The sequence below is a fragment of the Scomber scombrus genome, unplaced genomic scaffold (genome assembly GCF_963691925.1).
Source record: "Scomber scombrus unplaced genomic scaffold, fScoSco1.1 SCAFFOLD_126, whole genome shotgun sequence".
In the NCBI taxonomy this organism is placed as follows: Eukaryota; Metazoa; Chordata; class Actinopteri; order Scombriformes; family Scombridae; genus Scomber; species Scomber scombrus.
This window is the reverse complement of record NW_026910244.1, coordinates 913-27,943: the sequence shown is the minus strand read 5'-3', so window position 1 is coordinate 27,943 and position 27,031 is coordinate 913. Positions and strand designations below refer to the sequence as shown.

The window sequence follows — 27,031 nt, the reverse complement described above, 5'->3', positions numbered from 1 at the left end:
CTACCCCCCTATTTCGTTGCACCTGTGCAATGACAATAAATAGATTTAAAGTCTTCACTACAAAATATCATATAATGAGTTTGGACAGACTTCAATGTAAACTGTAACTTGAATGGCTGGTGGAGGTAATACAACAGCGAGGTGGTGTTTTCTAGTTTAATCTGTTTTCTCTTTTGCAGTGATCTGTTTTTGACACATCTTTTCCTCCACCTTCCTCCCCTCCTCTGTGACTCTGTTCTCTCTCGTCTGCCACTCAGGCTTAGGCTTACTGAAGTTGTCTCGTCCCCAGAGAGCAGAACAGCTTTCCTCAGCCCACTGCCTCTCTGCTTCCTCCTCTCTCTTTTCCCCTCCTTCCCATCCTCCTCTTCTTCTAGATGTGTTTCTGTGTGTAAATGTGTCTCTCTTTCTCTCTTTGGTTCTCACAGCATGACAGTCAATGGAGTCCCTCGCCCTGTTCGGTGTGCATTTGCTCCAGAGGGAGTGTATCCTGCACCATGAGCCCCTGCCCGACACTCAGCTGTCCTGTAGATCAGAGCCTATTCACCCCAGCTGGAGAGTGTTGCCCCAAGTGTGGTCGTAATGGAGGTAAGAGCAGCATCAGGATCAACAGATATGGCACATACAGCTTTTTTTTTTCTTCTAAAGGACATTTGAACCTCTTAACTACAAATCCCCTATTTGTATTTTACAGTAATTGTACAGTAAATGTAATTGGTTTCCCCCCAAACAGTGGATCCTTGATTTAGTTTTAATACAGGGTTTAAGTCTGTCTTAAAGGACCAATGTGTAGAATTTAGTGGCGTCCATTGGAACAAACGTGGCAGAAATTGATTATAATATGCATAAGTATGTTTTAATTAGTGTAAAATCATCTGAAAATAAGAATCATGGTGTTTTCGTTAGCTTAGAATGAGCCATGTTTCTACAGTAGCCCAGAATGGACAAACCAAACACTGACTCTATAGAGGGTTTTTTTGCGAGTTTTGTGGCCACCGTATAAGAGGAGGTTTAAGGGTAGGGTTATTTAGTTGGCTGCAATCTGCAACCTCACCACTAGATGCCACTAAATCCTGCACACTGGTCCTTTAAACCTTTAAATCAACATTCAGATACCCAAATAAACAATGACACACGCTGTAATAGGTTTGCAACCTTCTAGCACACCTGGAAAATGATCCCTAGGAAAGTGGACCTTAATTTAGTTTGATTACTTAAAGGAAAGGCTCATAATTCTTCAAGTCTGTCTTAAAGGTGCAGTGTGTAGAATTTAGTGGCATCTAGCTGAATGGACTTCGCAAAAGTGTACAGTAGCTCAGAATGGAAAAACCAAACACTGACTTTAGGGAGGGTCTTTTTTGCGAGTTTCGTGGCCACCGTATAAGAGGAGGTTTGAGGGTAGGGTTATTTATTCTGTTGCAATTTGCACTAGATGCCACTAAATCCTGCACACTGGTCCTTTAAAACAACAATCAGATCCCCAAATATAACGGAGTGTCTATTTGCACCCCTGGTACAAATAGCCTCGGCCACACAGCTGAGCTATTTGCACCCTAGACGTATAACAACGTGAAAACATGGCGGACATTCATCTTCCACGGCAACAGAAAAGGGCAAATTTAGAAAGGTTTCATCTCTAATGTTTGTTCTAAAGACATTTCCGGCGGGAAAGTTTATATTATAAGTTATATTTTCATAATCTTTCCTCAGTGAATGCATACAAGCGTCAGTTTGTCAATTAGAAATTATTAGTTAATTAGTTCAGGAGACTCTGGTTCGAGTCTTTGCAGAAGCAGTTATATATTGATAATGTTTTCAGCGGAAAAACTCTGCTACATTTTCACTTGTTAAATAAATGCAACAGCTTTACAACCTTCAGTTTGTTATATGATGGAAATCAAATTTTGAAAGATCTATGGTTGTCATGGATACCAAATACATTTCAGACCTCTGAAGTCTCAGGCCATGAGACACATGCATTTCAAGCTGCTCTCACACTCACACGCCACACCTGACATTTCTCACGCCAAGAAGTGATAGATCTCACCGGACAGAAATTATTATATGATATACAGAAGAGAACAGCGACGTATATTTCTCCCGCTGGGATACGGGAATCTTCCACATATCTCCAGACGCTCCCCTCCGACAGCATGCACTCCTGTACTGGGGTGCAAATAGCATGCATTGATATTTGCACCAAGACGGGTGCAAATAGAACACTTTGCTATATATACCAGGGTGCAAATAGCCTTTGCCCAAATATAAACTGACACACCTTTCTCATGCTTGAACCATTCCTCCTGTTCATACTAGGCTTTAAGGGATCACTTTATAATGCAATTTCAATGTATGTGATTGGGGACAAACATCTACAGTCCTCATTCCATAAAGAAATGTATTTGAACGTTTATTCGAGGTTTGTATGAGGCTTCGGCCGTCCAATTTAGTCAAATACATTGTTGTTTGTTGCTCCAGTCCTACTATTTTATTTTGTTCTTGGTGCATTGAAGTGCTTGTGGGATTCTTAGACTTTAAAGCTTTGAGAGTTTGGCTACCATAGTGCAACAAAATTGACATGATACTCTTCACATTACATCATCCGTGTTTGCTCATTCGTTGTCTTTGGGCTTCGAATCCACAAACAACAATTCAAATTTTTTACATCAGTGGCGGCACCATGCTGAACTGTGATGTGTGATGGATTATCCGAGTTTCAATGTCTGCAAGTGGCTTTTTTTGACAGCAACTGAAAAACATCTAAAAAACCAAATGGCTGGCTGTTTGCCTAAATGCATTTTAGCAAAGGCTGGTTACTCGTGAATAGAAAATCATCTCCACTCACAGGAAGAAAAAAAAAGACACATAATTTGTCAGCGATGCCCGCAGGTTTTGCCATTGTACGAAAATCTCACCGCATGTAGACTTGGAAAGACCTCGGGCTGCTTCAACGAGCAGCTTGACTTCAGTTTATGTTCCAGTGCCTTTTTGTGAAGAAGAGATCGCTTCGCTGTAGCTGAAGTTCCCCCACTTACTTCTCTGCTAATGATGGTTGTAAGGAAAACACAAAAAAAGTACAGGCACACACAAACATGCCTGTACACTAAACTAAAAACACACCATGATATTTCTCGGTGTAGGTAAACAGACACACACACACATAATCTCAGTTCATGCCTTGTGGACTCTACTTACACATTCACACCTAAGACTTTAATCTAAGTGTGTTTCTATCGGAGCTGATAGTCCTGCAGAGCTTCACACCGCCTCAGGTTAACTCACGTTCCCCCTGCTGCTGCTGCTGCTGCTTCTGTTGCTTCTGTTGCTTGCTGGTTGATGAAAAGCTGGTTGTTACATCCCTCTGTGTTTCTCTTTGTCTGTCGGTGAGTTTGATTGTGTGATTTTGTTATTAAATGTGTTTTAAGCAGTCTTGGCTGACGTGAATATAAATCTATCTATCTATCTATCTATCTATCTATCTATCTATCTATCTATCTATCTATCTATCTATCTATCTATCTATCTATGCATCTGTCTGTCTGTCTATCTATCTATCTATCTATCTATCTATGCATCCGTTTATCTATCTATCTATCTATCTATCTATCTATCTATCTATCTATCTATCTATCTATCTATGCATTCGTCTATCTATCTATCTATCTCTATCTATCTATCTATCTATCTATCTATCCATCCATCCATCCATCCATCCATCCATCCATCCATCTATCTATCTATCTATGCATCCGTTTATCTATCTATCTATCTATCTATCTATCTATCTATCTATCTATCTATCTATCTATCTATCTATCTATCTATCTATCCATCTGTCTATCCGTCTATTCATCCATCCATCCATACTTCCGTCCTTCGTTGAGGTCTCAGACGTTTTTTTTTGTGCACCACTTCAGACTGTTTCCATTCAAATGAATCATTTCTTTCATCAGACACACTTTTAGTTTTTCAGTAATGATTCAGTCGCTGTTTGTGGACCACAACGTTGCTGCATTGGACACGTACTTATCCAAAAACCCATTTTTCCCCCCCCAATAGTCTTTTTTTATGAACCCAAATGTGTCTGACTGGGTCCAGAGATAGACGATGGTGCATCCATCCACACAAAGCTGCAATAAAAATGTAAATGTTCCCAACACAATTTTTACTCAACTATGCTTTTAAACTCTTTTCATACAGTAGAATGAATAATGTTTTCAGGGTTGTGGCTGTGATTGCAGTAACATGGTAGTAAATACTTATTTTCTGTCTGGGTGTCTACTGAACTCTTCACCCACTCCATTGTACTGCAAGACCGCTCCGAACTGCTGACCAATCACTGCTCGCCATTCAGCCCTCGCTCCCAGTTAAAATCCAGATTTAACTGGGACATTTTCCATTGTCGGCTTCTCTATTCCAAATTCAGATCAGGAATCTATATCGCCAAAGTAGTACAGATGATTATAAATAAATATATTAGGGTCAGTGACAAATAAGGATGATGAGCGATTCAAAAATATCTTAAAAAATAGTTTTAAAAGCAGCATCAGGTTTGTTAGAATGTGCATTTTGTATTTTTGTTGGTTTTGTGTCATTTGAAATGACATTTGTACCATTTTTAACCAAAAGTAAGACTGAATGCTCCTGAAAATGTCAAATGGTGTAACCACAAAAGAATGATACATATTACATATTATATCCACCTACAGTGTATTTAAGTGGACTTATACTAATGATTACTTAATTTAAAACATGTAAATGTTTCCTGATCTCCATGGTTACCAGATTAAATGTAATATTTAGAACAATTGTATTCCATTACCTTTATTTAATATAAAGTTATAATGTAAGATCATGCCAAACTAGTTGATATGGTGTTTTATTGAGAATTTACTGTTTTTAAGCAAGTTGAATTATTTGGTACAAAGTTTTTATGGTTACACCACTTAGACATTTTTACCATAATCCTCTAATATATTCTCTCAAAATGGATTAAAAGCAGAAATTTGATGCTGGGTCCACAAAAAAAGAATGTGTGCAAGTTATTCATACGTTTATTTTCACATTTTAACCCCTTTAAATTTGACTAAGCTACATAGACACAAAATAACGTCATTGACCCACATAAATAAACAATATGCAAATACCCTCAAACATATCAAACCCTCATTATTAAATCCTCCAGACTCTTTTTCTTCAGCCTTTTAATTGTCATCTTGAGGACATGAGTGGTGTCTGTTTTTTTATTGTATTTATTTATTTTCTTTCTATGTTAATTATTTGTTCTCTTGGCAACGTTATCGTGTCTTTAGGATTTACATGTTTTATTAATTTTATTCAACACTTTTATTAATTTCCCCCCCCTTTGATTCTCACAACTTTTTTATGTGTGTGTGTTTTTAATTGATTACATTTCTCGGTCTCTGTTAAGCACGTTCGTCAGCTTTTATTCATGCATAAATAAATTGACTCGACTTCGTTACTGCTGCTGATAATTAGTTTAAATCTCTGGAGGCATCAAAGTATACTTGAAGTACCTCTGACATACTGCAGGGTCTTCTGTGGACTACTTAGCAATATTTGCTCAGGTAAGAGATCCCTCAGGTGTGTAATTAGTGACTTTTTCCCCCCCTCCCCTGACTGTAAATCAATGTGTGTGTGTGTGTGTGTGTGTGTGTGTGTGTGTGTGTGTGTGTGTGTGTGTGTGTGTGTGTGTGTGTGTGTGTGCAAACAATGCTCGAACAATCAGCTCATTATCTGACACCCGTTTTCTACTGTTTGCTGATTTAGTGTGTGTTTCTCTCTCTCTCTCTCTCTCTCTCTCTCTCTCTCTCTCTCTCTCTCTCTCTCTCTCTCTCTCTCTCTCTCTCTCTGTGTGTGCATGTGCGTGCACGTGCACTTAGAGTCTTGCACCTGGCAGGGGGCAGCGTACAGGGACGGTGAAGAGTGGAAGCCCAGCCTCTGCTCCAGGTGTGTGTGCAGTAACGGGGAAGTCCAGTGTTCGGCCGCCGAGTGTCAGCAAGTAGCCTGCAAACCGGTGAGTACACACACACACACACACACACACACACACACACACACACACACACACACACACACACACTAAACCCTATCTATACTTACATATGACGTACATTGGATGCACTTTTGCCTTAAAATCCACAAACAGAGAGAAAAGTATGATCCGTTTCATCTAATACATAATTCATTCTCATATATATGTGTGTGTGTGTCTATTCATAGAGTGGGAAGATAATAACGAAGCTATAGAAAATACTAGAAAGCTACTAGAACATACTACTCATCTCTTCTATTCCACTGTGTCTCTTATGGGCGGCTTAAGTGGTTGGATCGCTCGGAGTAGAAAAAAATGTGCCGAATCGCATCGGGACATTAAATAATATACGTGGAATACATTAAGATATATATCCGTGGAGGGTCGGCGTGGCTCCGATATGTGTGTGTGACTGATCCAGAGAGACAGCAGACAGCAGAAAAAAGTAGGGAGAACGACAATTGAGAGCAATTCTCATTTAAGTAATAGTGGTTATATATTGATATTTAGGGAAACTTTAGATATTCTTCTGCTGCTGCCAAATCTTTGAAATCTTCACTTTTGTGTATTTATTCACTTTTTGACATATATAGTCAATGTATGTCACCCAGTTGCACCCAGTTGGACCCATTTTCAAAGCACTAGTTACATGCAGATTGGATGATTGAACACGAGCCAATAACACATACATTTAGGAGTCCTATAGTCATGTTTTCCTTATATAGCTTTTCTATTCTTAATATATCGATAAGTAGTATATTTCTAATAAAGTAGTATATTCATTTATATGGTAGTTAAGTGTATTTCCTCTCTTCACTGCAGTACGCTTGTGATATCCAGGGTCCAGATTTTGTGCTGAACTTGGCCAAAAAGCTGATCTTACCTAACTCTGAGTAATACTGTGTAGTTTTAAACAACCGTATTATATGTGATGCAATGATATTATTCCACTCAGAAGGAAGAAAGTTGATTTTGAATCAGCGTTGCTCCTACAGTACATATGTGTGTGTGATTTATCCAAAATGATAGCAGACAGCAGATAAAAAGCATATTTGTGGTTGTATATTGATGGTTATGAAAGTTATAGCTCTATTCTTCTGCTACGTTTAGGTGATGATGGACTTTAGACTGCAGCCAAATGTATTTATTTATTTATGTTCACTTTATTTTTGACATGCATAGTCAGAGCCAGAGCCCCTTTTTCATGAATGATAGTCACAAGGCAATAACATACATTTAAGAGTCCTTCAGTCTTCATATACAAGCTGCAAGTATGATGTTTCCTGCCTGGTAAAACATGTCAATATCAATGTTTTCTTCTTATAAATCGCATATCAAGAACTCTAGCAATAGCAACAATGTTTACTGTTGTTCTCTGTAACATACAGTGTCTCCATTTTATTTTTTTTATGTATTTTGGCAATTTTTCTGTCCTTTTCAGTTTAAAAAAAACGTGATTTAATGTGTAAGTAATGCAGCTTTGGAGTTGATTAAAGTGCATTTCCTCCCTTTACTGTAGCACACTTGTGATGTCCACTTTCTAGACTAGATCTAACTCTAACCTAAAACAGCCGTATTATATGTGATGTAATGTTAGATATTTACTCACACTATTACATCATCATCTATCTGACTTGCTGAGTGTTTTTTGTTCTTCTTCTCCCTTCAGCACGAGAACTTGGTGATCCAGCCAGGCCAGTGTTGTCCTCAGTGTGTGTCCAACCCCTGTCTGTCTGCTGGGAAACAGTACCAGGTAGTGTGTGTGTGTGTGTGTGTGTGTGTGTTAATATATGTGTGTGTGTGTGTGTGTGTGTGTGTGTGTGTGTGTGTTAATATATGTGTGTGTGTGTGTGTGTGTCAATATGTGTGTAAAGAAACGTGTGAACAAAATGTGTTGTTGTGATTTTTAAGCGTGTTGGACGCAGCTGTTGACAGCTCATAAATCTGTTCTTATGTAATTCGGCACATTTTATTCTGTATTTCATGTTTGCCTGCAAAATATATTAGAATATTTTTTATGATGACACGAAGATTATGACATATTCTCTCCTCTAATCTCCTCTCCTCCTTTCCTTTCCTCTTCTCTTATTTCCTTCTTGTCTCTTCCTCTCATCTGACTTTGCATCACCTCATCCGACCCACTCTTGCTTTCTCCTGCTGTGTTTACAGTGTAGATGCACACACACACACACACACACACACACACACACACACACACACACACACACACACACACACACACACACACACACACACGCACACACTGCCACATATCTCCTTTGATCACAGAGTGTCCCATTCTGTCTAATGTTGTGTGTATTTGTGTCTTCTGAGGCACACACACACACACACACACACACACACACACACACACACACACACACACACACACACACACACACACACACTCTCTCACACACACACACACACATACACACACACACACAGACACACACACACACACTCACACACAAACACACACGCCTGCACACACAAATTCATGTTTGAATCGTCATGACTTCAGATGTGTGTGTCTGTGTGTGTGTGTGTGTGTGTGTGAGTGTGTGTGTGTGTGTGTGTGTGTGTGTGTGTGTGTGTGTGTGTTTCTTTCCATCTTTTATCGGGGAGTGAAGACGTGTCAGGGACATCTTAATTTGTGATTTATTAAAGAGAATGAATTATGTCGCCTTGCCTCTGATCTCAAACACACAAACACACACACACACACACACACACACAGAGTACAGTCATAAATGAGGACAGTGAAACACACGTAGTATCATCTGGATTTCCACTAAACTTGTAATATTAATATCATAAATAAATATAAATGTAATCTCCACATTAACTGTTATTTTAGTAATAAAAGAAGATATTTCTGATATTTAGCTAGTTTTTAGTTTTTATCCACTTTGACTGATTATGTAAATTATTATTAGTATTAAAGCAGATGACTAAGAGCTAGTAATGTGACATTTTTTATGTTTTTTTACACAGATAAATGTTATTAGATGTCTCAGTTAAGTACTTTTTGTCACTATAAAAGGTTTGGAGATAAATAAATAAGCACATGCACATTATTAGTTGTTTTTTAGTGTGAATTTGAGCTGTTTAAATTCATCATAGTGCAATTTTAGACTAAAAACAACTCAAAAGTCAAGGTTTCAGTGAGCATTTTTGGCTCAATTATATCCAGACTGAATTTATAAACCATCTTTTTTATTATTGAGTCATTATGCAAATGATTTAGACATTTTTACACCCTGAAAAAAGATCAGTTTTTTAGTGTGATTAGCTTTTAAAGTAGTTAAATTGTAAGATAATGAAAATGGGGAACAGAATATCAGAGTCAGTGCAGAATTAATAGACTTCAGAATTGACTCGGCTTTATAATCTCTGTGATAATCGTCTCTTCTTTATTAGAGACGATGACATCATTTCCATCTTTTTTTGGTAGTCTTTTTTTTTTAATGTTTTGTGATTGAATGGTTGAATATGAAAATCTATTACTGGAGTTCACAGTTCATTGATGAGGAGATTTATTATCATGTATTTAACAAGTCTGATGTGTGTGTGTGTGTGTGTGTGTGTGTGTGTGTGTGTGTGTGTGTGGTCTGTCATAGGCTACTTTTGGGGACAAATGTCAGACTAAAGACCAGATAATTGGGTCCATGAAGTGAATCTAGGCTTATGTAATGTTTCCAAAAGTGACTATTTTCTGATGTGTGTGTGTGTGTGTGTGTGTGTGTGTGCTCATGTCTTTCTATCTTTAAGAGGACCCATTTCAGTTAAAACCCAACATTGTGAGGACATTTCTGCTTTCAATACTTTTTTTAAGGTTTTAAGGTTCAGGTTAAAATTGGGTTTATGGTCAGTTTAGAATAAATTGGAGTTTAGGCGTGTAGTTGTTATGGTTACGGTTAGTGGAAGTAGCTCTAGTGTCCTCACAAGGATATGAAGACAAATGTATGTGTGTGTGTGTGCATTTCTTTCTATCTTTAAGAGGACCCATTTCAGTTAAAAAACAAACATTGTGGCGACATTTAGGCTGCAAACAACTTCAAAAGGCAATTTGAGAGTTAAGACTTGGTTTTAAGGTTAATGTTAGAATTAGGTTTAAGTTCAGCTTAGAATCAATTGGGTTTAGTCATGTAGTTGTGATGGTTAAAGTTAGCGCAAGGGACTAGGAAATGCATTATGTCAATGAGTGTCTTCACAAAGATATGAAGACAAGTGTGTGTGTGTGTGTGTGTGTGTGTGTGTGTGTGTGTGTGTGTGTGTGTGTGTGTGTGTGCATGTCTTTCTGTCCTAAATTAACTCAAGTAACTCCCTGAACCCCCACCTGATAAGATTTCACACTTTCAGCTGTTTTATCACAGAAAGTGTGTTTGTGTGTGTACATTCTGTCATCATGTTATTTATAGATGGAAATATAGTGAAAATAAGGGGGAACCCATTTCAGTTAAAACCCAACATTGTGGGGACATTTTGGCTGATTCACAATTTAAAAAGGCAGTTTTAGGGTTAAGCCTTTGATTTGAAGTTAACGTTAAAATGAGCTAAATTGGGTTTAGGCGTGTAGTTGTGATGGTTACGTTTAGGGTAAGGGGCTCGGAAATGCATTATAACGAGCGTCCTCACAAGGATATAAAGACAAACGTGTGTGTGTGCAATATAGGAATACCTTCAAGTGTGTGTGTCTCAGTGTGTAGTGAACAGGTTCAAAGATGAGATTCACATTAAACATGAGTGGATCTGTGTATTCAGACGTCTTTAGATCAGTTTTGCCCCGGTGAGATCGACGCTGTTTGAACTCCTGAACCAAATTACTTTCAGTCGTCTACAAAGAGACGTTGTGCTGCAGTTCATGTATAAATCACATAAAATAGAAACCTTTTATTCAGGTTTAGTGATGTTCAACAAGCTCTAAAAATGCTTTTACACGGTTTGGATCTCTTTCATAAGCGGCTGTAATAAATGTTATATCAGTTTCTTTTTCTTTTCTTTTTTTAAATAATGAAAAGATGAGCATCCTCCAGGCTTCAGTCAATATTTAATCACATAGTTTAAGCTGAAAGAAGGAAGGAAGTTAAAATTTAATCCGACAACTACAGGAAGTTGACACCAATTTTAAAACAAGATTATAAATTCAAAGCCAGAAACAGAAGAACATAAATAAATCACATTTAAAATCTCATCTCCACTTCCAGTAAGTGTTGATTTGATGACACATTGGGTTGAAAAGTGAAAGTTGTTCTACAGCGGAGCGTATCCATGTTCACAAATCATGTAAATTTAAGTTCAGGCACGGTTTTCTATTCATCATCCAAACACACAAATAAGCCGTGAAGCATAAAAATGTGGAAAATGACAAAGAGAAAGAGAGAAGAGACTCTTAATACACTCTTTATATTATTGTTGTTATATAAAAACATCACTCAGCTTCATATATCTGATACTTTATGATTTAAAATGCTTCATGCTTCACTCTGAAGTTCAGTTATTTAACTCTCCTGTTGTCATCGAGTCAAGGAAGGAAGGAAGGGAGGAAGGAAGTAAGGAAAGGAAGGAAGGGAGGAAGGAAGCAAGGAGGGAAGGAGGGAGGAAGGAAGGAAGGAAGGAAGGAAAGGAGGGAGGAATGGAAAGAAGGAAGGAAAGAAGGACAGAGGAAAGAAGGAAGGTAGGGGCGAGGAAAGAAAGAGAGAAGGAGGGAGGGAGGAAGGAAGGAAGGACGGAAGGATGGAGGAAGGAAGGAAGGAAGGAAGGAAAGGACGGAGGAAGGAAGGGAGGAGAGGAAAGAAGGAAGGAAAGAAGGACAGAGGAAAGAAGGAAGGGAGGAAGGTAGGGGCGAGGAAAGAAAGAGAGAAGGAGGGAGGGAGGAAGGAAGGAAGGAAGGAGGGAAGGAAGGAAGGAAAGGAGGGAGGAAAGAAGGAAGGAAGGAAGGAAAGAAAGACAGAGGAAAGAAGGAAGGGAGGAAGGTAGGGGGGAGGAAAGAAAGAGAGAAGGAGGGAGGAAGGAAGGAGGGAAGGGAGGGAGGAAAGAAGGAGGGAAGGAAAGAAGGAGGGAGGGAGGAAGGAAGGACAGAAGGAAGGAAGAAAGGGGTTGGAGGAAGGAAAGAAAGAGAGAAGCAGGGAGGAAGGACAGAAGAAAGGAAGGGAGGAAAGAAGGAACAATCAAAACAGTCGGGGTCAATTTGACCCGGGCGGACGACACAAAGGTTAAAAGTTGAGGTATTTAAAGTGTGATTGGAGGAAAAATGTGAGGGTTTTTTTTGCAAGTGTCTGCTCTATAATTTAAAATCAAGCTTCAAAATTAGGTGAAAGAAAAGAAAACGCCACACAGGCACCAACTGCTCATTATTTTCATTAGTGCTCCATAAAAAGTTACGATGACCAACTCTTATTTAATTACTGTTAAAGTTCATCATCTTTTTACTGCTTTTTTTTTAGTTTTTGGTAGCTGCTCTCTGATTCCTGTACATGTGTCAGACCTTTGCTGATAATAAACTATCGGCTACACGCCTCCAATTTAAGATCAATTAGGATTCATCATTCAGAAATGTAAGAGAATGTTGATGCATGAAGCCCGATGTCTTTAAATTGTGTATTTCATCAGTCAGCAGCCCAATCACTGACAGCTGTAATGACGTAAAAGATGAATAGTAACATTAATCTTTGCAGAAAGTAGACCAGACTTTTTTTTCCACCGTTTTTTTCTTCATAAATGAAAGTTTGTGTGCAATTCACGGAGCTGAGAAATGTCACTTCTACTTTATATCATCACACAGAAAAAGAAGAAGAAGAAGAAGAAGCACTTTGAGTTGAGGCAAACAGCTTGGGATTCAGTGTGTGTGTGTGCATGTGTGTGTGTGTGTGTGTGTGTAGTTTGATCTAATAATGTGTGTATCTGTGTGTGTATCTTTGCAGCACGGCGAGCAGTGGCAGAAAAACACCTGCACCACTTGTGTGTGTGACCGGGGTCAATCTAAATGCCACACACACACCTGTCCGCCCGTCACCTGTGACAAGGTTAGTACACACACACACACACACGCACACACATGCACACACACACACACACGCTCATTGACATTGAGTTTTATACAGGTTTCACCTCATACATTTGGATGTGCTTTGAAACTCAGCTAATGGATGCAGGGATGTGTCACTACTATGCAGCACAGAAGAGATGCTGGCTTGGCTGTCTGGCACACACACACACACACACACACACACACACACACACACACACACACACACACACACACACACACACACACACACACACGCAGAGAGGCTTGACATTTAATTGTTAATTGTATGCAAATTTTCAGCTCACAGCTTTTACTCGCTGCTGTAATTCTCATTAGTGAAATCAAAGAAGATCATAAAACAACAATAACATTAAAGGACAACAACATAAAGAGACTAATATGTTTATAGCACACCTATACAGTGTATCTGTGGGGGTAGGGGGGGGTTGACCTGCCCTCCCTAGCCGACTGGTTAAAGGGGACGTACCATGCACATAAAGCTAATATTGGTCCTCGTATCCTTTTAAACTATGTGTAGAAGCCATTAATCTGTACTTATAGTTTCAGGAGGACACGAAGCAGCTTAAAATAATATAACACACAATAAAAAGACCCAAGAGACAGTTTATGGATTAGTATATTTGAATTAAGTGCGTTTATTGACTGTTGAACATAGTATCCTTGAACAGAGAGGAGATATTCCTTTCCTCCATCTTTCCTTCCTTCCTTCCTTCCTTCTTTCCTTCCTTCCTTCCTTCCTTCCTTCCTTCCTTCCTTCCTTCTTTCCTTCCTTCCTCCCTTTCTTTCTTCTTTCCCTCTGTCCTTCCTTCCATATGTCCTTCCTTTCTTCTTTTCCTTCCCTACATCTTTCCTTCCTGTCTTCTTTTATTCTTTCCTTCCTTCCTTCCTTCCTTCCTTCCTTCCTTCCTCCATTTCTTTCTTTTTTTCCCCCTTTCCTTCCCTACATCTTTCCTTCCTTCCTTTCTTCCTTCCTTCCATCTGTCCTTCCTTATTTCCTCCCTTCTTTCCTTCCTTCCTCCCTTTCTTTCTTCCTTCCTTCCTTCTTTTCCTTCCTTCCTTCCTTCCTTACTCCCTTTGTCCTTCCTTCCTTCCTTTCTTATTTTCCTTCCTTCCTTCCTTCCTTCCTTCCTTCCTTTCTTCTTTCCCTTTGTCCTTCCTTCCATCTTTCCTTCCTGTCTTCTCTTTTTTCCCTCCATCTTTCCTTACTCCCTGTCTTCCTTCCTTCCTTCCCTCTTTTCCTTCCTTCCTTCCTTCTTTCCTTCCTCCCATCTGTCCTTCCTTCCTTCCTTCATTCATTCCTTCCTTCCTTCCTTCCTTCCTTCCTCAATATAACACACAAAAAGACCCAAGAGACAGTTCATGGATTAGTATATTTGAATTAAGTGTGTTTATTGACTGTTGAACATATTTTTTAGTGTCCTTGAACAGAGAGGAGAGATTCCTTAAATAGAAAATAACTCTGATGTGAGTTTTGTATCCAGTTTATTCTTTATATATATATATATATATATATATATATATATATATATATATATATATATATATATATATATATATATTTATATATAAACTGTACACACAGACTAATTAAAATCATAGTGTTGACCTTTTACGTGCTTTTATAAAGAGGAAAACACTTGCCTCGAGGATGCTCATCAGGTTTCCTGCCGTTGCCGTGGAAACCTTTTTGAAGCACTTTGCTCTTTTGCTCAAAGTTTTTCTCTATCTTTTTTTTTCTTCATACTTTTAACCAAAACTTAAAGTAAAAATATAAATAAAAATCCTCACTCGGCACGACTGAGTGAAGATGTTTGAACAGCTCATTCCCTTCACTGATGATAGGAAGAAAAAAAAGAAGATCCCAGTGGACTAAAAAGCCTCCAAATAACGACTCTGAACGACTCTGAACTTCTCTGAACTGAGATGCAGATACAGGAAAGCAATAATAACCACCTGCTCTGCTCTGTGAATCAACAGGAAGTGATTCACTAAAGTCTGACATTATTTTAAGGGCTTTGAACGCACCGCCTGACCTTTAAACAGGAAGTAAAAAAAGGAGCTTTGTTTGATATAGTGAAGAAAGAAAGGATGTTAAACATGCGGCTCGTGGGTCAGAGTCGGCCCGCCGAGGGGTCCAGACACACTTTCCTACCTGTCTTCTTTCCCTCTTTCCTTCCTTCCTTCCTTTCTTCTTTCCCTCTGTCCTTCACTACATCTTACCTTCCTATCTTCTTTTCTTTCCTTCCTTCCTTCCTTCCTTCCTTCCTTTTTTCCCTCCTTCCTTCCTTCCTTTCTTTCTTTCTTCTTTCCCTCTTTCCTTCCCTCCATCTTTCCTTCCTTCCTCCCTTCCTTCCATCTTTCCTTCCTTCCTTCCTTCCTTCCTTCCTTCCTTCCTTCCTTCCATCTTTCCTTCCTGTCTTCTTTTCCTTCCTTCTTTCCTTCCTTCCTTTCTTTCTTCTTTCCCTCTTTCCTTCCCTCCATCTTTCCTTCCTTCCTTCCTTCCTTCCATCTTTCCTTCCTGTCTTCTTTTCCTTCCTCCCTCCCTCCCTTCCTTCCTTCCTTCTATATATATAAAGTTTGATTGATCGCTCTGTCTCTTTCTACAGGGTCAGACCAAAGTGAAGCGTGCCGGTCAGTGTTGCGACGAATGCACCGTCGCCAAGGGGAGCTGCCTGTACGAGACTGTGGTGCGTTACCATGGAGACATGTGGAACGGCACGGGCTGCGAGTTCTGCACCTGCGACCGAGGTCAGGTTCTCTGCCAGAGGGCCGAGTGCGGCCGCGTCGAATGTCCACAGGTAAGTAAGAAAGTAAACAGATATTTTCTTCTAAACACATTAAATAGGTCATAAATGTATTTCTAAAAAAGGTGTAAAAAGCATTTTAACCATTTAGATTTGAATTGTGAAGCTAGGCTTCACAAACTGTGTTTCAAGATTTCTGTGTCTGGATTTAATGGGCGGGTCTGAAAATCAATAATAACCAATAGCACGGTTACACACCGGAGCATAAACCCGCCCCTGCTGCTGTAGAGGTATAAATACATTCAGTGGACACTACTACTACAGTCTACAGTTAGCCAGTTAGCTGAGTTAGCCGCCGAGCTAACCGCTGAGCTAGCCACCGAGTTAGCCGCCGAGCTAGCTGCTGAGTTAGCCGCCGAGCTAGCAGCCGAGTTAGCCGCCGAGCTAGCAGCTGAGTTAGCAGCAGAAAGCTCTCAGACCTATCGTCCATGTTTCTGGTAGAGGTGGTGACTTTGATTGACAGGTGACACTTGGTAGGGGGCGGGGCTTCAGCGAACTCGGCGGCCACTCCCACAGCGTTTGGGAGCAGAGAAATAGGCAGACTTTTACACAACTTTGAAGCCTAATTTCATATATTTGGCGATTTTTTTTAATCATTCAAATTTGGCAGGGTGGTTAACAACACACTTTTCTGTGGTATGTCAAACTCAGAACACATATTTATTCTTACTTTACACGGACTATAAGTTGTCGCTCGGGGTAACGGCATCCTGCAACGCTGTGTTACAACTCAACCCTAACCCATTTACCATTAAAATACATGCAGGTGTATATTCAGTAGATATTTTCTACTTTGTAATGTGAGTGGTGCAAACATGTTTTTCACATTAATAATCTGTCCAATATCAATATCACAGTTATTGTTCATATTGCTTGTTTACGTACTTATTATTTATTCATGCTCTTTCTATCTTGCTTCTGTAATGCTGTAAATTGATCCTACAATCATATAAGACAGTATGCTAGCTAGCTTTTTTTTAGGCTTCAGTTCAGTGTCCATAGAAACGCAGACTGGTCTTTCTTGTGCTGAAACTGTGAAACTGTGACCCGCCCCCTAAAAAAACCCACATCAGCACCCAGAAATCCCATTTCCTGACCTTTAATGGGTCGCTATGAAGCTAATGGAAGACGTCACAGTTACTTTGTCCAGTTTCTTACAGTCGGTGTAATTTGCTGCAGTCCAATCTCTCTGGTTAAAAGGTCTAATACAACAGTCTCCTATTGTATTTAGCTGGAAATCCAAATTGGGTGAAAAGGGGAAAAAGGAAAAGGAGGATTTGAAGCTATGAGGTCGGCTGCTTCCATCACAGATACATTCACTGAGATGACGTAAACAAGAAAGATGAAACCTTAAAGATCCGCACTGAGGCTGAAGAAAGGCGCAAAAAAATAATAAGGGTGATTCTGTAAACATGTACAACAATTTTCAGCATGAATTAAACTCATTACATCGATGTTACACTTATAAACTTAGTCAGTGTTGGAGAGTAACTAGTTACATTTACCAGCATTATTTAATTTAATCACAAAATAAATGTAACTGTAATCTGTTACAGTTACAGTGACACTTACATACCTCCCTTCCTCGCTCCCTCCTTTTCTTCCTTCCTTCCTTCCTTCCTTCCTTCCTTCCTTCCTTCCTTCCTTCCTTCCTTCCTTCCTTTCCTTCCTCCCTTCCTTCTTTCTTCCCTCCCTCCCCCTTTCTTCCTTCCTTCCGTCCTTCCTCCCTCCCTCCCTCCCTCCCTCCCTCCCTCCTTCTTTCCTTCCCTCCTTCCTTCCTCCCTTCCTTTCCTTCCTCCCTCCCTCCTTCTCTCTTTCTTTCCTCCCCCCTACCTTCCTTCTTTCCTTCTTTCCTCCGTCCTTCCTTCATTCTTCCTTCCTTCCTTCCTCCCTCCCTCCCTCCCTCCCTTCCTCCCTCCTTTCCTTCCTTCTTCCTCCCTTCCTTCCTTCTTCCCTCCTTTCCTTCCTTCTTCCTCCCTTCCTTCCTTGACTCGAGGACAACAGGAGGGTTAAAACAGCTAAAAACATTGGTTAGAACATTAGAAACATTACTACTAAGTCACATTACTTTGATTTAGTAACTTAAATACATGACTTATTACATTTTAAATAGAGTAACTATAGTAACGAGTGTCATCATCACTCTGAAATGAACACAGAAGCAGAAGCATCGGTTCTTGTGAAGACTTTAGCCCAGTTAGGAATGTAGGACGTTTTGGACGTGGGAGTATTTAAGGGACCAAACAAAGGATTTGCTAAGGTTATTAACCGCCGTTCCCATAGTTACTTTAAAATGACCCAGTTTGGGCTTTTTGGCGCCACGTCGACTCAACACCTCATCCGCTATGTGTTCTCATGTCAAGCAGATTTAATAATATTGCTTTAATATCCCCCCGCTATGACCGAGTAAGCCCTCATTAATCATGCGCTACGGTGATAATTACAGCTGGTAAGTGTCATTAGCCGTAAGTAGCGTAGCTGGCGTCCGTCCAGCTCTAAAAGTGAGGAAGGTCACCGTGCTAAGAAGATCAGAGCTGTGTGTGTGTGTGTGTGTGACGAAGGTTATAGGGTTTAATGACGCGGGTCAGTGAACAGAGAAAAGCATTAACACACCGCTGGAATTACAGAAGTGAAGGATTATTATTCCTGACGGAGACGCTGGAGCTCAAATGTTCTGTCACTGTGCTGTAATAAAGGACAGGAAGTTATATTAACCCTCCTGTTGTCCTCGAGTCAAGGAAGGAAGGAAAGGAGGAAGGAAGGAGGGAGGGAGGAAAGAAGGAAGGTAATGGGGAGGAAAGAAAAAGAGAAGGAGGGAGGGAGGAAGGGAAGAAGGAAGGAAGGAAAGGAGGGAAGGAAGGACAGGAGGGATGAAGGAAGGGAGGAAAGGAAGGAAGGAAGGTAGGAGGGAGGGAGGAAAGAAGGAAGGTAGGAGGGAGGGAGGAAAGAAGGAAAGAAGGACAGAGGAAAGAAGGAAGGTAATGGGAGGAAAGAAAGAGAGAAGGAGGGAGGAAGGGAGGAAGGGAGGGAGGGAGGAAGGAAGGTAGGAGGGAGGGAGGAAGGAAGGAAAGAAGAACAGAGGAAAGAAGGAAGGTAATGGGGAGGAAAGAAAGAGAGAAGGAAGGAGGGAGGGAAGAAGGAAGGGAGGAAGGAAGGAGGGAAGGAAGGAGGGAAGGAAAGGAGGAAGGAATAAAGGAAAGAAAGAGAAGGAGGGAGGGAGGAAGGACAGATGGAAGGAGGGAAGGAAAGAATGAGGGAGGGAGGAAGGAAGGAAAGAAGGAAGGAAGGAGGGAAGGAAAGAAGGAAGGAAGAAAGGAAAGAATGAGGGAGGAAGGAAGGAGGGAAGGAAAGAAGGAAGGAAGAAAGGAAAGAGAGAGGAAGGAAAGAAAGAAAGAAAGAGAGAAGGAGGGAGGGAGGAAGGACAAACGGAAGGAAGGAAGGAAAGTCAAAACAGACGGGGTCAATTTGACCCGGGAGGACGACACAAAGGTTAAATATTAAACCGCCATCATGTAAAAAAAAAACTTAATTCACACATTTTATATAATGTTTTAACCCTCGATGTAAAATTACAGTGTTTGAAAAGTTTTTAAAACATCATTATAAAATGAAAAAGTCAGTAATTAAGGCACATTTTAATTGTTTCTGTCATAAAGACGTAAAACATTCATAGAATAGAGCAGAGTAAATTAAGGTGGGAAGTTATTGTCTTTAGCCCATCTGGTCATTCATTGAAATACACATGTTGTGATTATTATCAATTAATAGGATTTTATATGCCATTATGAGCTGCTCTTCTACTGTATATTACGCCCTCTGATGATTCAGCCAGGAGTATTTTAATATAAAACCTCTCTATAACTTTCAGGGATGTTCGGAGAATCAAATTAAAAGTGTTTGTTTTTCTGTTGTTTTTTTATTTCAGGGCTCTGAGCTCGTACACCTGCAGGGGAAATGCTGCCCCGAGTGTTCCTCTGTGAAACCTTCCTGTGTGTACGAAGGCAAATCCTACAAGGTACGTTTACCTTTTATTACATATATAGAGTTTACAATAAAAAAAAGAAGCGATATCAAACAAGAAACCCAAAGTGTGAAGTGTATGGGTGAGACGAAAGCCAACACTTTACCGCTTATTCTCTAACTTGTAAATCACAGGCCTAACAAACATGGGTCAATGACGTTTTTTGTGTCCATGTGGTTTAGTCAAATTTAAAGGGGTTAAAATGTGAAAATAAACGTATGAATAACTTGCACACATTCTTTTTTTTGTGGACCCAGCATCAAATTTCTGCTTTTAATCCATTTTGAGAGAATATATTAGAGGATTATGGTAAAAATGTCTAAGTGGTGTAACCATAAAAACTTTGTACCAAATAATTCAACTTGCTTAAAAACACTAAATTCTTTGGCATGATCTTACATTATAACGTTTTATATTAAATAAAGGTAATGGAATACAATTGTTCTAAATATTACATTTAATCTGGTAACCATGGAGATCAGGAAACACTTACATTGTTTAAATGAAGTAATTATTAGTATAAGTCCACTTAAATACACTGTAGGTGGATAAAATATGTAATATTTATCTTTCTTTTGTGGTTACACCATTTGACATTTTCAGGAGCATTCAGTCTTACTTTTGGTTAAAAAATGGCGCAAATGTCATTTCAAATGATATAAAACCAACAGGAAATACAAAATGTACATTTTAGCCGCCAAGACGCCACCTAAACGCTCTTAAGTGAGTCTACACGACACGCCTGTTACACCGGACAAAAGACTCAATGTGTTAATGTGTATTAAAAGAGATACTCAGTTGGTGTTTGTGTCACTTTAAAGGTACTTGGATTGGTGTTAAGAGCAGATGCATTTATCAACACTTCAGATAAAGCATTGAGTGTTAATTGGTGCGACACTTCTTTATTATCACACTGCAGTTGCCACCATCTCTGTGAAGATGCTGCATGTGACAATTAGCACCAGTCTTTGTGAATTGGACTCTTTATTATACAATGAGGCTCAAAGGGGCCAATTTTGCACCAAATGTATGAATATAACCTAATTTAACATGAATATAACCTAATTTAACATGAATATAACCTAATTTAACACCCATATAACCTAATTTAACATGAATATAACCTAATTTAACATGAATATAACCTAATTTAACATGAATATAACCTAATTTAACATCCATATAACCTAATTTAACATGAATATAACTTAATTTAACATGAATATAACCTAATTTAACCTGCATATAACCTAATTTAACATGAATATAACGTAATTTAACATGAATATAACCTAATTTAACATGAATATAACCTAATTTAACACCCATATAACCTAATGTAACATGAATATAACCTAATTTAACATGAATAACCTAATTTAACATGCATATAACCTAATTTAACCACCCCATATAACATAATTTAACGTGCATTATACCTAATTTAACATGAATATAACTTAATTTAACACCCATATAACCTAATTTAACATGCATATAACCTAATTTAACACCCATATAACCTAATTTAACATGAATATAACTAATTTAACATGAATATAACTTAATGTAACATGAATATAACCTAATTTAACCTTTTCCTGGTGTTTGGGTGAATTAGACGTTTTTTCTTTATGTCTTATTATAGCGAGTTTATTGCTGCAAAATCTGCACAATCCTCTGTTGGATTCTTCTTTCTTTCCTTCCTCCCTCCTTCTTTCCTTTGTCCTACTTTCCTTCCTTATTCTTTTCCTTTCTCCCTCCCTCCCTCCTTCCTTCTTTCCTTCCTTCACTACCATCCTTCCTTCCTTCCTTCCTTGCTTCCTTCCCTCCTCCCTCCTTTCCTTCCTTACTTCTTTCCTCCCTCCCTCCTTCCTCTATCCTTTCCTTCCTTCTTCTGTCCTTCCTCCCTCCTTTCCTTCCTTCTTTCTTCCTTCCTTCCTTCCTTCCTTCCTTCCTTCCTTCCTTCCTTCCTTCCTTTCTTCTTTCCTCCTTCCCTCCCTCCTCCCTCCTTTCTTTCCCTTCTTCCTTCCTTCCTTCCTCCCTCCCTCCTTCCTTTCTTTCTTCCCTCCTTCCCTCCTCCTTTCCTTACTTCTTCTTTCCTCCTTCCTCCCTCCTTTCCTTCCTTCTTCCTTCCTTCTCCCTCCTTCCGTCCTTCCTTCCTTCCTTCCCTCCTTCCTCCCTCCTTTCCTTCTTTCCTTCCTTCCTTCCTTCCTTCCTTCCTTCCTTCCTCCCTCCCTCCCTTCCTTCCTTGACCCGAGGACAACAGGAGGCAATCCAAAACAATCTTCAAGTTTATTGGCTGCAAAATCTGCAAAATCCTCTTTTGTGAATTCAACCCCCTGAGATTTAAAGTTTCAGTGAGGCTGTGTGTGTGTGTGTGTGTGTGTGTGTGTGTGTGTGTTATAACAGAGCTATCAGGTTATACTTGGGCTTGTGTAACAAGTATCTCTTTCTTATTATTCTGCCCCTGTATCTCTTAGGAGTGTCGTCAACTTCATTATTCATAAGGCTACTCCTAGAAAAACCCAGAAGGCACCGTTGTCGTCTTCTCTTTTTTTTTTTTTTTTTTTTACATTTTCAGCCAAAGGGGGGGATTTCTAATGAACTGCTGCGAGCCGGTCAGCCAAGGCCGAGGCTCAGAGCGAGGGCAGAAACAATGATTTATAGGAATTCATCTTACAGTAGTAAACAGAAACAGATACTGCACACATTAAAACATGCATTTATAACTCGGCTAAACTTAAAAAAAAGTTAAAGCTGCAGATTTCTGTGACTGGAAAAGTTAATGATTAAGAATGATTAACTCCTTATCTTTAAAGAAGCTTTTAAAGGCACATTAACAAGCTTTTTTTTTATTATAAAGAAGACAAAAAAGAAAATAGTTTAGGAGTTGAATGTCTTGTCTTAAATAGGAAACTGTTTAACATCCTGCAAAATAATAAATGAGCGCGATAAATAAATCAACATGCACGATGCATATGTTACATAAGCTTTGTGTGTGTCTCAGTGCAAACGGCTGCCAATAAAAAGTAGGTGGCGTAATGTCAAAATTACACTAAAAGTATTGACAAGTGTGCAATAAAACCAGTAATCAAGCTTAAATAAATGAAATACATGATGTATTTTTTTAGCTTTTTACACCACTCATTTATGGAGAAAACAACATCTCCTATCGCACCATATCATGTCCTATTTTACCTAAGACATGAAAATATAACATAGCAATAATGATTGAAATTTATTTTATATGTAAAGTGTAAAATGAGCAGAACTTTATGGAGCTGTGGGGTTTATTGTATAACCATTAGAGCCATCAGTCTGCTACATCATAAAAATAAATCATCATTGACCCTGTCTGCTTTGACTGTTCCTTCTTTCCTCCCTTCTTTTTTCCTTCCTCCCTCCATCCTTCTTTCTTTCCTTTCTTCCTTCTTTCCTTCCTCCCTTCCTTCCTTCCTTCCTCCCTCCCTTCCTTCCTTGACTCGAGGACAAGAGGAGGGTTAAGTCTGAACCTCAGAAAGTTAACATCTGATTTCTCTGATCTGAGTCTGATGAGGAGTCCTGACATGTAAAGAGGAGCCAGACTATGTAGGGATTTAAAACGTTATGAGATGCACTTTCTACTTTTTCTATGACAGTGATTCAGACTTTCTGGCTTTTAAATATCATCTGTTGAATATATGAAAGATGATGAAGCAGCTGTTATATAACCGTGCAGCTCTACAGCGATGATAAAGACAATAAGACACTTGAAGGTTGCAGATTTCTTTTCCTTCTGCAGGTCTTTATGTGCACATGACGTCTGCTTGTTTGTGATGAAATCTGTGATGTTTTACACTTTTTCTGCATGAAATCAGGTTTTTTGGTGTGTTTTTTTTTTTGCTCCTGCTGTTTGATTGAATATCTGTCCTCTGTGAGCCTCTATCAGCTTCTTTCATTCTGCTTTAAAATGTATTACAAAGTCGTGACTGTCAGACTTCTTTAGCATTCAGCTCAGAGATTGGCTCAGGTCTGTGTAGCTTCCCTCTTTAAAAAAAACCTTCTTTACCTTAAATACTGTTCAGCTTTTACATTTAACCCTCCTGTCGTCCTCACCGGGTCAAATTGACCCCACCTCTTTTGACTGTTCCTTCCTTCCTTCCTTCCTTCCTTCCTTCCTCTATCTTTAATTTGTCCTTCCTTCTTCCCCTCCTTCCCTCTTTCTTTGCTCCCTCCTCCTTCTGTACTTCTTTCCTAACTTCCTTCCTTCCTTCCTCCCTTCCTTCTGTCCTTCTGTCCTTCCTTCCTCCTCTTCTTCCTCCCTTCCTCCCTTCCTTCTTTCCTCACTTCCTTTCTTCCTCATTTCCTTCCCTCCTTCCTTCATCCTTTCCTTCTTCCCTTCCTTCTCTCCTTACTTCCTTCCTCTTTTCCTTCCTTCCTTACTTCCTTCTTCATTCCTTCCTTCCTTCTTTCCTCCCTTCCTTCTGTCCTTCTGTCCTTCCTTCCTTCCTCCTCTTCTTCCTCCCTTCCTCCCTTCCTTCTTTCCTCACTTCCTTTCTTCCTCATTTCCTTCCCTCCTTCCTTCATCCTTTCCTTCCTCCCTTCCTTCTCTCCTTACTTCCTTCCTCTTTTCCTTCCTTCCTTCCTTCCTTCCTTCCTTCCTTCCTTCCTTCCTTCCTTCCTTCCTTCCTTCGTCCCGTCATTCCTCATTTCTTCCTTCCTTCCTTCTTTCCTTCCTTCCTTCCTTGACCTGAGGACAACAGGAAGGTTAAGAACTGTAAAAACACCATATACACATTTCTTTTAGCTGGACTTTTCCTAATTTGACCCACAGTTTACAAAAATGGAAATAAATGCATGATTTTATAACACTGATGCACATTTTTATTAGGGCTGTCAAAATTAACGCATTAATAATGACAGTAGTTCATTAATCTGGATTGTTTCAATAATAATAAATAGACATTTGCATAAAGCAAGCTTATATATATCAACTCCCATGTTAATAAGACTATTACAAACTTGAAAAATATCCATTTAGTATACCTGCAAATAATTATCTTATGCTGCACTCTCATATTTTAGTCAAGCTTTTTTATTTTCTCTCTCTTTCTTTTTTCTCTGCTTTGTTTTATTTTTATTATAATTGGGTTTTTTTGTTTTTAATTGTATGTTTTTATGCTTCCAATTCTTACTATTAAATGTTTGTTTTTATGTAAAGCACATTGGTAGGAATAATTAAAGCTGCCCTGCCTTTAAGGTATATTTAGAAAGAAAGAAAAGTGCGATTAATTTGCGATTAATCACGAGTTAACTCACGACAATCATGCAACTAATCATGATTAAATATTCTAATCGATTGACAGCCCTTAGTTTTATATGTGCAAATATATAAGTTAGTTCTTCATATTCTATAAAATATTCACTTGGACCATAACATATCCCCATTAGATGAATCAATTAGAAGGATAAATCAAGCATTAATTAATGACTAATGGGGAAATCATGAATGTTAATTGGTGTAAAGACTAATTATGAGTCAGTATGTAAAGGGTTAACGTCCTCTATTGTTTCCACATCGGCTTTTAGAGCATGATAAGAGCTTTTACTTCCACTTGTTTTTTATTCCATCTTTACGTCCTTTCACCTTCCCTCTTGTTTTTTTCTCTAGGATTTGTCTCGGTGGACGGACGGCAGCTGCAGGGAGTGTGAATGCCGCGACGCCCGGGTGACTTGTTATCTCCGCTCCTGCCCAACCTGCCCGCCGGGCGAGCTGGCCGTCACCCAGGACGACAGATGCTGCCCCGAGTGCCACCAAGGTGAGTTAACATTGCTGCAAAAGGACACTAACACCACCACTGCTGCTGCTGCTGCTGGTTCTTTTCATACTATCCTCTTTTCACACACACACACACACACACACACACACACACACACACACACACACACACAGCCTGTCAAGGGAGGGAGGAAGGAAGGAAGGATGAAAGGAGGGAGGAAGGAAGGAAGAAGGAAGGAAGGAAAGGAGGGAGGAAGTAAGGAAGAAGGAAGGAAAGGAGGGAGGAGGAAGGAAGGAGGGAAGAATGAAGGAGGGAGGGAGGAAAGAAGGAAAGAGGGAGGAAAGGAGGAAGGAAGGAAGGAAGGAAATGAGGGAGGAGGGAGGAAGAAGGAAGGAGGGAGGGAGGAGGAAAGAAGGAAAGAGGGAGGAAAGGAGGAAGGAAGGAAGGAAGAAGGAAGAAAAGGAGAGAGGAAGGACGGAAGTAGGGAGGAAGGAAAGGAGGGAGGAAGGAAGGAAGAAAGAAGGAAGGAAAGGAGGGAGGAAAGGAAGAAGGATGGAAGGAAGGAAGGAAGAAGGAAGGAGAGGAGGGAGGGAAGAATGAAGGAGGGAGGGGGGAAAGAAGGAAAGAGGGAGGAAAGGAGGGAGGAAGAAGAAGGAAGGAAAGGAGGGAGGGAAGGAGGAAGGAAGAAGGAAGGAAGGAAGGAGGAAGGAAGGAAGGAGGGAGGGAGGAACACTTTTCTCTTTTCACACACACAAACACACACACACATCACAAAGGCTTCACTGTACTTGTGTCTCTTATTGACTTTGACTGGTAAAAACTCTCTCCTTTATTCTCCTTTATTCTCTCTGACCTCCTTTTTCAAGCACACTCCAGTTTTTTTTGTTATTCAAATAAACCTCCCGACGGTCTCATTAATCAGCTTTATAAAGAGGCCTTTAGATAGTAACACTGTTTGCTCTCTGCTAAATCTGTGCTGGTTCCTTCCACAGTAAATTCAAGCAGGATTAAGTTGTCATTTAACTTTTCTTTTTAGGGCTGTGTGCAAATTACTTTAATCACATGCAGCGCACCTTCATCTACCACAATGAGTTTATACATCAGACAGCTGAGCCTTAACCCTCATGTTGTCCTCGAGTCAAGGGAGGAAGGGAGGAAGAAGGAAGGAAAGGAAGGAAGGGAGGGAGGGAGGGAGGGAGGAGGGAGGAAGGAAAGGAGGGAGGAAGAAGGAAGGAAGGAAGGCTATTTAGGAAGGAGGGAGGGAGGGAGGGAGAAAGGAAGGGAGGGAGAAGGAAGTAAAAGAAGGAAGGATGGTAGGAAGTAAAGAAGGACAGAGGA

General features: G+C 39.7%; 1 protein-coding gene across 1 annotated transcript in view; it reads left to right on the top strand.

Annotated features, from left to right (window-relative positions):
* Positions 1–25,732, top strand: part of LOC133976817 (extracellular matrix organizing protein FRAS1-like) — a gene marked incomplete at its 3' end in the record, with an annotated part of 89,175 nt that extends 63,443 nt beyond the window's left edge. Inside the window, exons 4-10 of the mRNA XM_062415015.1 lie at positions 426–585; positions 5,901–6,034; positions 7,695–7,805; positions 12,979–13,080; positions 15,713–15,904; positions 19,836–19,925; positions 25,585–25,732. Coding sequence (XP_062270999.1) covers positions 426–585; positions 5,901–6,034; positions 7,695–7,805; positions 12,979–13,080; positions 15,713–15,904; positions 19,836–19,925; positions 25,585–25,732 — 937 coding nt within the window. The remainder of the gene's footprint in view (positions 1–425; positions 586–5,900; positions 6,035–7,694; positions 7,806–12,978; positions 13,081–15,712; positions 15,905–19,835; positions 19,926–25,584) is intronic.
* Positions 25,733–27,031: the final 1,299 nt, after the last annotated feature.